This window comes from Saccostrea cucullata, unplaced genomic scaffold, assembly GCF_032062105.1.
Source record: "Saccostrea cucullata isolate Sc308-1 unplaced genomic scaffold, CSIRO_AGI_Scuc_v1 ctg15552, whole genome shotgun sequence".
Lineage (NCBI taxonomy): Eukaryota > Metazoa > Mollusca > Bivalvia > Ostreida > Ostreidae > Saccostrea > Saccostrea cuccullata.
In genome coordinates this window covers 1200-14074 of record NW_026917873.1, presented here as the reverse complement: position 1 = coordinate 14074, position 12875 = coordinate 1200, and the positions used below count along the sequence as shown (strand labels likewise).

The window sequence follows — 12875 nt, the reverse complement described above, 5'->3', positions numbered from 1 at the left end:
GTCTTTGAAAAAGTAGAGTTGTTTTTATGCAATAAAAGAAACAAAAAAAGTAGAAACATGAATCAATTATCAAATAGTTTTAATGCAGTAATAGTTCAGGCAGATCTTTCTGTTTAGTTTTTACAGGTAGATTGTAAGCCTTAGAAAACTGACTTTTATGAAAATGAACATTTTTGGACATTTTGAAGTTTACTGACATCAGATGATGCTAATAACTCTTATTTCTGACCTGCTGTAGGAGGATACTATGGATGAGGACACTGAGGACATCAGGGTCCTGGAGAGGGCCGTCCAGGGGCATCAGGAGTCCCTACAGAGCGAGAACGTCCCCGGGGAGATGGAGGGGGAGCAGACCTGGCCCACAGAGGAGGAGATGGCCGAGGCTGAAGGTCAGGCATCCATAGTAATTACTTTAGCCTGAAGTATTTGTCTGATTTGATCCCTCACAAGTTGAATTTAAAATTAGGTCTGGTTGAGAATCCATTCTAGGACGTACATGTACCTTTAAAAAAGGGGGCATTTATTCAAATGTTTTTAGCTCACCTGAGCCAAAGGCTCAAGTGAGCTTTTTTGATCACATTTTATCCGTCGTCCGTCCGTCCGTCTGTCTGTCTAGCTGTCTAGCTGTCCGTCTGTCTGTAAACTTTTCTCATTTTCGACTCCTTCTCAAGAACCACTGGGCCAATTTTGACCAAACTTGGTACAAAGCATCCTTGGGTGAAGGGGAATTCAACTTGTAAAAATAAAGGGCCAAGTCCCATCACAAGGGGAGATAATCAAGAAAAGACAAAAATAGGGTGGGGTCATTAAAAAATCTTCTTCTCAAGAACCACTGGGCCAGAAAAGCTAAAACTTATGTAGAAGCATCCTGGGGTAGTGTAGATTCTAAATTGTTCAAATCATGACCCTTGGGGGTAGGGCTGGGCCACAATGGGGAATCAAAGTTTTACATAGAAATATATAGGAAAAATCTTTAAAAATCTTCTTCTCAAGAACCACTGGGCCAGAAAAGCTGAAACTTACGTGGAAGCATCCTGGGGTAGTGTAGATTCTAAATTGTTCAAATCATGACCCTTGGGGGTAGGGCGGGGCCACAATGGGGAATCAAATTTTTACATAGAAATATATAGGAAAAATCTTTGAAAATCTTCTTCTCAAGAACCACTGGGCTAGAAAAGCTGAAACTTATGTTGAAGCATCCTTGGGAAGTGTAGATTCTAAATTGTTTAAATCATGACCCCCGGGGGTAGGGCGGGGCCACAATGGGGAATCAAAGTTTAGCATTGAAATATATAGGAAAAATCTTTGAAAATCTTCTTCTCAAGAACCACTTGGCCAGAAAAGCTGAAACTTATGTGGAAGCATCCTGGGGTAGTGTAAATTATAAATTGTTCAAATCATGACCCCCAGGGGTAGGGCGGGCCACATTGGGAAATCAAAGTTTTACAATGGGGAATCTAAGCATTGTATGGTAGTGTAGATTTCAAATTATTTTAATTATGATCAGTGGGATAGGATGGGATCACAATATGTATTACAAGGGGGAAATCTTTTAAAGAACAGAATGTTCAAAGCTTCTCAGGTGAGCGATGTGGCCCATGGGCCTCTTGTTTTAAATAAAAGAACTGCCCTAAAACCTCTGTTTGTCATTAAAGTATTTCATTTGCAAGATTCCTTAAAATGAGTGTACATAATGAATATGATTTCAACTTACATGTATTTTGTAACTGTTTTATTTGTATTGTACATGCAATATGACAGTACAAATGAATTCAAGAAATTTGTTCTTATGAAGCACATTATTTACTGGTACTGGTAATGATTTTAATATAATTATTTTGGGACAGCTGCTTTAAAGGCTAAGACAAAACTGGTGAAGAGGGTTCCTAAAGGGACATCAGAATATCAGGCCTCCTGGATTGTGGACAGCGAGGAAGAGGAGGTAACTATTGCACACAAAGGGAGGTCACCAGTGGTTGTCTTATTTATACAAGCATGAGATTTAAAGGACATATAAAAAGAAGTTGAAGTTTAATATATCCATTCTTAGTGGCAAATACTGCAATTACACTTCAGTCTATAGTGTAGAATAATGATATTTTAATTTCATTTTATCAAAAAAGACTACCATTGCATAAAATGTATTGTTAAGCCTTGTATTATTCTATGACCTTCTCAGAACAGAGTTGATAGATGGTGTAAAGATTTTCCTACATTGTTTTAATCATCACTCATTCTAGATAAATGATGATGATGAGAGTGATGACAGTGATGAGGATATGGAGGAAGAAGACATGATGGCCGTTGATGCCTCGGGGTCAGAATCAGGAGAGGAAGTGGAGTATGACACAGTAAGTACACAAAGGAATTTACATTGTATACCTCAGTAAGTACATGGGTTCAGGTACGCAGGGATTTACACTATACAATGTCATGCTCAGCAGGTACACATTTGAACCTTTTGTTCTTTGATTTTATTTAGCTTTATTTGTGATTTGATCAATATTGTAATTTGTAGTTGACGGTAACAGAAGCTGGAGATGTGGCTTTATAACTATAACCAGACAATTATTTAGATTTATTTGTGATTTGACCGATATTGTTCTTTGTAGTTGACAGTAACAGAGGCTGGAGATGTGGCTAATTATGACCAGACAATAGACATGGATGAAGAAGAGAGAATGTGAGTAGTTTTTCTCACCTGTTTATTTTTCTTTTAAATAATACTATATAAAATGCTCTCATGTATACAAATCTTTTTTTGGTCATGATATAAGAGTAAATTAAGGTATAAAAGAGTTAAACAAAAAAAACTTAAAACATAAATTGTAAGAATCTAATTTTCAAAAATAAATTAATTGAAATGTAATTTGATACATTATGGTATATTTTTAGACTGGAGAAAATCAAAGAAGAGAGAAGTCATGTTATGTTTCCCGATGAAATTGACACCCCAAGAGAGAAGGATGCAAGAGATCGATTTCAGAGGTACATGTATTGAAATAACATCATATTTTTACGTATAAATTATTTTTTTTATTTTGATTTTATTACACATACAGCCTACTCCGGATATATTGAAATTCAGGGGACTAAGCAAATTATTTCAATATATCCGTAATTCAATATAAGCGAAATCGTGAAGCCGCCATTTTTACAAGTTCAATCCCGATCTAAAATTAGCAAATTAACAGCAAGCATTTTATTTCAAATTTTTTTTTTCTAGATCTGTGGGGGCTACTATTATAATACCCAGATAGCATGACTATGTTGGGCCAACGTTGGCGCACAGTTGTTGACTGCGTTGGTCCAACGTTGGCTACCTAACGTTGGCCCAATGCAAGTTTGCTCATCGGCCCTACGTTGGCCCAACATGTTTTGGCACAACGTTAGCATTTGGTCAACGTTGGCCCAACATTGGCCCAACGTCAATTACCAGCAGTGATTTTATCAACAAAGGCCCAACATTGGCCCAACGTACTTTTTGTGTTGGCCCAACAATGGCCCAACGTCCGTTCACCAACATTCCATCGGTGGCTCAATGGGGGTCCAGTGTCCGGTACCTGTGTTGGTCAAACAATGGTCCATTATTATTTTACGGATAGTTATCTTTTCAACGTAGGGCCAACAGAGGCCCAACCTATCCTATATAAATAATGATTTCCATTCAAAATTAAGCCATCTTGACAAAAATTAATAACTAGCTAATGTTGACAATGAGGCAAAAGAAAAAAGTGAGTGATAAACTGTACAATTTATTTGTTAGTTTCTAACAAATTCTGTTAAGTTTGCTTCAATATTAGAACAATAATTAAACAAAAACATTTGCCAAAGCTTACAGAGTTTAAGAATAAATAATAATACGTCTTGCTTTCACGTTTCTGCCTTAAAATGTATTCAAGATGTCGATTTATACTCCACACTTCTTCTGCATCACTTGCTTCTACGATTGACTGGATTCGGCACACAGTCAAATCTAAAACGTTTAATATAATGAGGGAGTTGAAATTTCAATTTCAAACACAATCTTCTTTCAAACATCATCTAACATCAATTCCAGAACCATCCCTTTGTTCACAAAAACTTGTAAAATCCCATAACTATAGAATATAAAGGAGCTTAAAGTTCACAACACAACTTGGCAATATTTGAATTTCAATTTTTATCAATCCCTCTTTTCAGTAAAATATTGTTTAAAGACACAAATAGTATAATCCAAGAGCATTTGAAACGTCCTTCTTTAGTCTTGTTCGGATTGCAATTGTTTTTTCACATATGCACTTTTTTCCCATTTTCTTCCTCCTTCTTCATTGTCATCAATGAACCAGTATGAAGTTCTATATCTGCTGCAAATTAATGCACACTGACACAGCACATTTCCCCGTCTAAGAACAATATATAGCTGTTAAGAAAAGTGAATATATTAATATCTTTGAAAATTGATGAAATATTTATTTTTTTGATTAACTCATGATGCATTTAACCCTGTTTAAATACTTAAGAATTTACCATTAAACACACCTTACCATATATACTGAAATTTTCTTATCTATTTCATTTCTCGTCATGATATACAATGTAAGATATTATGTCTTTCATATAAACTGAATCATTTTATAAAAGAAGTAGCTATAGTTTTCAAATATAATAATACTTTACTTACATTTCTTTTAGGACTTCGCCGTTAGCCGTTGTGTGCACCAAATTTTTAAAATCCCAACCTTACTGTAACTTCCTCTGCATTTTGAGTTTATCAGCCAGCTGTGAGTAATTAAACTTGACAGCTCTCCACATTTTGGTGTTTTAAATTTGCTGCGACTCTTTCAGTTTTAGCGACTCGCCTAACTTTTGTTTGAATGCAATTATAAAGCTGGCTGGGTTATCTTGATTTATGCGTCATTCACATCCCGTCCCTGGGAACTTTTAGTTTCCATATTATGCTAACTTTTATTCGGTCGTTTATATATTACCGGGTAAACTAATGTAAGAAAAACTTTTATTTAGTCTCCTTTTATAATGACTTTTCGTTAATTGTATACGAGAGAAACAAATCTAACAATTACACTCAAAGTTTAAGATAATTAAGATTTCAAAATTTATAAACAGACACTATATAGAGAAGATTTTTTGAGAAGTGGATACTAATAACAGAAAAGTATAATTGTCATCAATAAACCATAGTGAGTTTAGTCTCATTGCTATGGAAGAAATTAATGATCTTTTCATAAAAGCCTAGTGTATAACAAACACTGGGCCAACATTAGGCCAATGTAATGCCCCCAACTCATGCACATCATCCTTTAGTTTGCAATCTAACTGTTGGCCCAACAATGGCCCAATGTACTTATTCTAACTATAAAAGAACACTTAAAACAAACACTCAAGCTTACATTGGGCCAACGTTGGGCCAACATACTGCTACCAGATTAAGTTGACAGTTTGGTTAAGGTTGCATTACAAACGTTGGGCCAACAGTGGGCCAACATTGAACCCCAACTTCATTAGAAAATATAACGAAACGAAATTAGTTGATGTTGGACCAACGTTGGGCCAACGTAAGAAACCCAACATGGTTGGGTACTAAAGAGGTTATTCACATGGTAACGTTGGTCCAACGTTGGCCCAACATTGTCTTCCCAACGCCAACTAAAGACCAACCGTACAACCTTTAGCCAGCGTTGGCCCAACGTAGTCATGCTGTCTGGGTACATGTATTATGTTAGATGTTTAGTCTCGATATGTCCGTATTATATACATGGACGCAAAGAATTTAACAGTTAAGAATTTATTTCGTAAGAACATGCAGTATAAAAACACATAAGGTGAAAACTTAATTATTCACACCTTTGCATATCACCAGGTCAATCAGGCATAATTACCGTCACCAAACGTAACGACAGCCGCCAGGGAGTACTTCAATATAACCGTTATGAAAACAACTCATTATCACCTGTGGGGACCGATCAGTGGCTTCAATATAAGCGAAATTTCAATATATCCGATTTCAATATAACCGTTATTTTAATGCAAAGAATATGAGAGGCAAAAACTGGGGATTTATTTCTAGTTCAATATAAGCGGAATTTCAAAATAAGCGAGTTCAATATAAGTGGAGTAAGCTGTATTTATGTAAAAAATCAACATAAAAACAGACCTCTGTTAATTTTGTTGAACTTTGAAAATGATTTTTTTTTTTTCATTTTGCTTTGAATTTACTTGTTAGCATAGAGGAAGTAAAAAAAGTTTAATAAAATATTCATTCCAAGCATTCTTACTATCACTATGAATACATACCTGTATGATAGAACTTTCCTTTCCCCTGTCACAGGTATCGGGGGTTGAAGAGTTTCAGAACCTCCCCTTGGGATCCTAAAGAAAATCTCCCCTCGGACTACGCCAGGATTTTCCAATTTAAAGATTTCAAAAGGACAAAGAAGAGGATTTTGAAGAATTTAGAAGACGAGGGAGTCATGGTAAGTCAAAATGTTGATAAATACTGGAAACCATGATTTTAAGAATTTATAGTAGTTTATGTATCTATTAATTTGATTCGTGATGATTGAAAAATTAATTTTTTTTACGAATTTAATATATTTATAGAGTGGCTGGTATATACAAATCCATATTTCCAATGTGCCAAAAGATTTTATAAGTAAGTAGATCAATCAGCATTTATCAAAATGTCCCGACTTGAGAGTTAAGAGAGCTCTGAGTTTTTAATATTAAGATTTAATATCATTAATCAACCATTTAAATATGAAGTCATCTTGACTCAGACTGGTAGACTCATCTTTATTTCAGCATCCTATAAACCTGGCACACCTGTTGTGATTTTTGGCCTGCTGCCACATGAACACAAGATGTCTGTTCTTAACTTCCTGTTGAGGCGGGTACCAGAATACAGGCCACCAATCAAGTCCAAGGACAGGTTTATCTTCCATGTTGGATTTCGGAGATACTCTGCATGTCCGATTTTCTCACAGCACACAAATGCTAACAAACACAAGGTTAGTAACCAAGGAGTATATTGCTCATTAAGCAGAATTGTTATAATATATTTTCAATGGCCTTTACTTAACAGGACCAAGTCACAATCTCTTAACCAATCAGTAAGCAGATCAGAATTCAGGTTTAACTTATTTCTAAGGACATTTATTTATTTTCCAGGTGCCTTACATTGTATGCCTGTTCTTGACATATATTTTAAATAGCCACTTTATACTACTCGATATCAGTTCTGAAATGGTATAAAATTTATTGATGTGTATTTTGTTGCAGTTTGAAAGGTTTTTTGCCCATGATACCGTCACCATGGCTACCATTTTTGCGCCAATATCTTTTCCTCCATGTCCTGTCCTAGTGTTTAAAGAACAACATGATGGTGAGATATTCCTCATTGTATTGCACCAATAAGAATAATAGTTGCATGTGTATAGAGAAGACTTTTGAAGTGAGTATATACCTGTTTAAATTTCAATGTTCACCATGCACAGATGTTTTGTATTTATGTATCATTAATAGGTCAGCATGAGTTAGTAGCTACGGGAAGCTTACACTCGGTAGATCCCGACAGAATCATCACCAAACGTATCGTACTCAGTGGCCATCCCTTCAAAATCAACAAACGGTCAGCTGTCGTCAGATACATGTTCTTCAACAGAGGTGAGTGGTCCATGACATCTGCACTGATAGTACAGTGAAATCTACATGTATTTAAGCATTGAATTCATATTTTTGTCTGTCTTCGGTCCTATAACACACCTGGCCGTGCCGACAAATTGAATACCACACGTTAGCGCGGTATGATAAACTTTGTCGGCACGGCCAGGTGTGTTATAGGACCGAAGACAGACAAAAATATGAATTCAATGCTTATATTTACATTCTTTAATTTTTGTTCTTCATAATTGCTTATTTCGTTAATCTTTAATGTGAATTTAGCGCCTTTCAAAACTGCCGTGGTTAATAGATGTAAGAGCCGTTTGCGACGTCAAATGACGTTAAATGACGTTGCAAAGTTAACTTACGCAAACAAACATTGCGAGGAAAAAAGTGACAAATTAATTCTTAACGCACGTTACGTTAATTTTTACGTTAATTTTTCAGGGTTATAGTTTTTCATTAACTTGAAGTAAAATATTTTACATTTTGGTGTTCCTAGAGTATTGAAATTGCATATAGTTCCTACTATGTATTCTAACGCGCGGTGACAAGGTTTCGCGTGTGTTATAGTAATTTGAACGTCGTGGATTTCTAATGAATTTCATAAGGAAAACCACACTGAATGTAAATATCTACTCTTACATGCTCTTGGAGACAAATGTTTTGTCAGAATGGACAGGGTGTCAGATTAAAAGGTGTAAAGAATCTCAGTGGAAAATATAGGATTGAAGATGATTCTTGGAATTTACAGTAGAGTAAAACAAAAAACCATCAGCTTAACTTCTCTGAAGGCATTTTGTGATTTGGAAAAATGAATAATTATGCTACAAATTGTGTACACATCTATATCTACCTAAAAACAAAACGTTACAGTATATCTTGGAAAACAAATGCATACAAGGACATGTATTTCCTTGGAGAGTGATTGCATGTCATTTAATCATCCCCTCAATTCGTATGCATCTGTGAGCAGAATTACATGTATCAGGAACATTTATTAAATTTGCAGTGCACTGATTTATCTATTTTGTTTGATTTACAGAGGATATTGAGTGGTTCAAACCTGTGGAACTCCGCACGAAATGGGGAAGAAGAGGCCACATCAGGGAACCTCTAGGTTTGTAAAAAATTCCTTCAATCTGTATTTGTACACAATCAGTTCATACATAAAGGTCAAATACATGCAGTACTACATATTAAAGTCAAACTTGTACGTTCTGGAGTATGTGAAATTTTAAATTACTTAATATAAAGAAACTTTGTGTGTCACTAGATTCTTTCAATTTATTTGTGATATTTGTTGCAAGAAATTTTGAATTTAACTTTTCTTATTGATCTTTGTATTTAGATTTTCTGTGTGAGGGTAAATTTTATATTATTTCTATCAACAGGAACCCATGGTCACATGAAGTGTGTGTTTGATGGACATCTGAAATCGCAGGACACAGTGTTGATGAACTTGTACAAGAGAATGTTTCCAAAATGGTCCTACAATCCCACGGTACTAAACCCACCTCCAATGCTGGAGAGTTCTAATGCTATGACAGCTGAACCATCAGGCTATCAGTTGTTTGATGACTAGATACTTATGCTTATATTTGTTTTAATAAAGGCTCAAAAATTAATAAATGTTTGAGTTGTTATATAATTAAAGTGTATGTCAAAAAGCGAAGTGATAAGACTGAACGAACAAATGTATGGCTTTAATATTTTAAAAATACAGTATTTGTTAGGATCAATGAATAAGGAAACTTTTTTATACCATTTAATAAACTCTTCACATAAAATACATGTATGCAATTGAAATATGCAGTTATCCAGGTCTACAACGACCATGATATTTCCCGAATTCCCCACCGTCTGGTACACAGATCAAGCCATGAGCACATGGACATTGTTCTATCGCGTGCTGGACATAGCAGACGTCATTCTCCACCAACAGAGGAGCGCAGTAATTGGTCACTCTCCGATGACGTAATGACATGGCGTCATATGACCCCCTTTTCCCCAAATCGTTCCAGATATGGAGGCAGCACTCATTTACACCACATTCCGGATGGCATTTGTACCAATCGAGATTTTGTGAATGGGCAGAATGAATAAAAACCTAAAAAAAAATAAGACCCTAAAGATATGAATTTATTCCAGGTCCAACTGAGTCTTACCGCATTGCTTCATATTTACGTGTACTTGATTTGGACCAATCTTTACCCAGAGTTGTAGCGAAGCGAACGACAACTCTGGGTAGAGATTGGATTTGGACCTGGACTTGAACAATAACTCCAAATTTAACAACATGTATTTATTATGATAAATTATACAGTGTTATATTAAAACCTAATCAACCACATCATCTGGGGTCTTTCCATCAGAGGTCACGGGTTAAATTTTGGTCTGAGAATCACCTGTCAGGCTCTCGTTCCGTATATGAGGCGTCCCTACTTATCAAATTATCATTAATAAAAACATACCCCACCCCTATCTAACCACAACCAAAATTTCTCTTTAGCATCAAACTCTCTAGCATACATAATGCCAAGGAATTGTGCATTGGGAACACTAACATAAGAGAGTTAATCATATTGTCAATAACATTTCGATAAAAATGTTCAATACTACATTTACATGTATATACAAACAGCAAAACTATTCTGAACTGAGAGTAAAAGGAATATATGATGGGCTGGGGCATATCCTATATGTGTCTTCATACATGGTGAATGAGTTGTATAAAATCATTTTTGCAACTTAAAGATCCGCTAAAATATCATTGTTAGAAAAGTCCTTGGCGTAACTGAAATACAATATTATCTAAAATGCTTACCAGGATATTCACTACCAAAAGAAAGTTTAGAAAGAACATGTCATAAAATCAAGGTGGTTGACACTGGAATTCCCGAATTTATCAAGGATCTCCGATAAGGTAAATGCGTGTAAAGATACATATAGATAACTTTAACACGATATTTACACGGTTCACTATTGAAGTCGATGTTATTTTTATATTCAACATTGAAATAGTGTCATTAATTTTTTTTAATCAATTTAAAGCGATATTCTATCGAAGTGAATGTGGAAATATTAGAAAAACGACAAAACACCTTATTTAATTTTTTTCCCTTTCTCCACATGCAATAAGTGCTGTAAAATACTTAATTATACATCTAATGTTATTACGCTATATAATTGATACCATATAAAGGTCTGTCTATTTCACCGAGAAGAGACTATTTCCCCCATCTGAGGACTACTCCCTGAAAAATCAGAGCGACTCCCTGTCAATTAATTTAATATACTATTAATTAAAATCCATATTTACAAGATACAAGATATTTTATTTACCAATCAAGGGGCCCGAACGGCTTTTCAACATATATAAATGCACAATTTAATTAAACATTTATTTTCTATATACAGTGTACGTTTTCAGTTTCACAGCCTCCGTGTCTAGCAGTGTATTCTAACCCGCGACGTACAGTATTCATGATCGTTATGACTGGGGGGTAATGGCCTAATGATTAATACAAAAACTTAAGTCAGCATTCGACGTAATGATAGATTTTGTTTGTTGAATGACAATAACGTTGTATCGAACAAGGGAACAAGGGTGTAGCAACGGGGGGGGGGGGGGTGGGGGGGGGGGGGGGGCTGACCCCCCACTTTTTTTCCCAACCTTACTTACACATGTAATATAGGAAATGTTAATAGAAAGCCTGGTTGCCCCCCCTTCCCCATGCACTTTTAGTGATATTAGAATTGGTACTAAAAGTAACACTGAGAAAAAGGAAACTTACCCCCCCCCCCCCCCCCACACACACACACACACACATCCACGAAATAGGATTTTCGACTTTGGGCAACTTTTTCCTCATTATCTTTTTTTTTTACTTTTTCAGGTAAGTAAAAAAAAAATTTCTTTGCCCCCCCCCCACTTTCAAAAACGACTGAAGACGAACATGACAAACAGGCGCAGATCCAGAAATTTTACCCAGGGGGGGGGGGGGGTCCACCCCTGTCAAAAAAGAATTTCAATCCAGAAGAAATTTCTTGACAAGCAAAAAAAAAAAAAAACCTAAAGTCGTCAAAATTTCAAAATCCTATTTCATGGGGGATGGGGGTGGGTGGGTGGGTAGGCGAAGACTTTTTATGCTTCAAATCTTTAACTTTTCAGACCAATTTATATTTAATACAAGTTCACATTTACCAGGGGGGTCTGCGTTTTCTGAGGGGGGGGGTGTCCAAGTTAACTTTTTTCTTGCTTTTGTATATAAATTTAATAACCTGGAAATTCCAGGGGGGGGGTCCTGACCCCCCCCCCCCCCCGACCCGGGGCATAACAAATGTTCAAAATGCTACTCCCCTATACAGCTCGGATCAAGTAGTTAAATTGCAAACATTTCTTTACTTTGTGAGCAAACAATTAAGCCTGTCTTTTTTTCTCCGTTCGATTCTCTGCAACCTTTTACCCAGATGCGTGATAGTGCGCATATTACGTAACTGCTGTTTTGACGATGGGCAACATGATGTGGACTAGTATAGAATTGAGTGGAGTGGAGTGGAATGGAGTGTGTCATTTGAACGATGAAAGATATATATGTAAATATAACGAACAGTATTCAAGATCAAAAGTCCATAAAACAATACAAATAGGAGCAGAGGAAACACGGATCTCTAAAACATCAGAAATGGGATCAGGTGCCATGGAGGAGTGAGCATCCCCCTGCTGACCGGTCACACCCGCAGTGTGCTCATTGTCATGATCGGGAAATAACGGGAAAATCCGTCGTCAATTCACTGTATAAATAATGGACTAACGATTAGCATGGAAAACGTCAGTCAGCATTTGAATCAATTAAAAATTGTAATGCTGACAAGGTCATTGTATCGACAATAGAACTTACGAAATGACGACTTTAAACGAGACTGTTGATATTCTTGTTGCATAAACTTGATAGTCAATAATTTACCTCGTTTTAGAAATTGTTCATACGCAGAGCATGCTCTTGCGTATCGAATCAACTGAGATATATTAACTACGTACAGGTGATGAAGGTATATTACTTCATAAGTCAGGGAGGTTGACGATAGAAAATTTAAAGTCATCACTTTTATTATTGTTTTCAGTTAAGTGTGAAGTTTTACGTTACGTTACTCACAATCTATTTGACAGCTGCGCTCAAGGTAAATAGTACACGTCTCCTAACTGCAAGCTT

At 36.0% G+C, this 12875-nt stretch overlaps 1 protein-coding gene across 1 annotated transcript; it reads left to right on the top strand.

Moving 5' to 3' along the window:
• Positions 1 to 238: 238 nt before the first annotated feature.
• On the top strand, positions 239 to 9285 carry LOC134229278 (pre-rRNA-processing protein TSR1 homolog; the record flags this gene model as incomplete). The annotated part of the gene is made up of 12 exons (XM_062711334.1): positions 239 to 389; positions 1848 to 1942; positions 2241 to 2351; positions 2613 to 2683; positions 2896 to 2988; positions 6329 to 6473; positions 6601 to 6652; positions 6802 to 7007; positions 7279 to 7381; positions 7522 to 7662; positions 8705 to 8779; positions 9054 to 9285. Coding segments are annotated over 12 exons (1434 nt in total), but the record flags the coding sequence as incomplete, so codon positions are not given.
• Positions 9286 to 12875: the final 3590 nt, after the last annotated feature.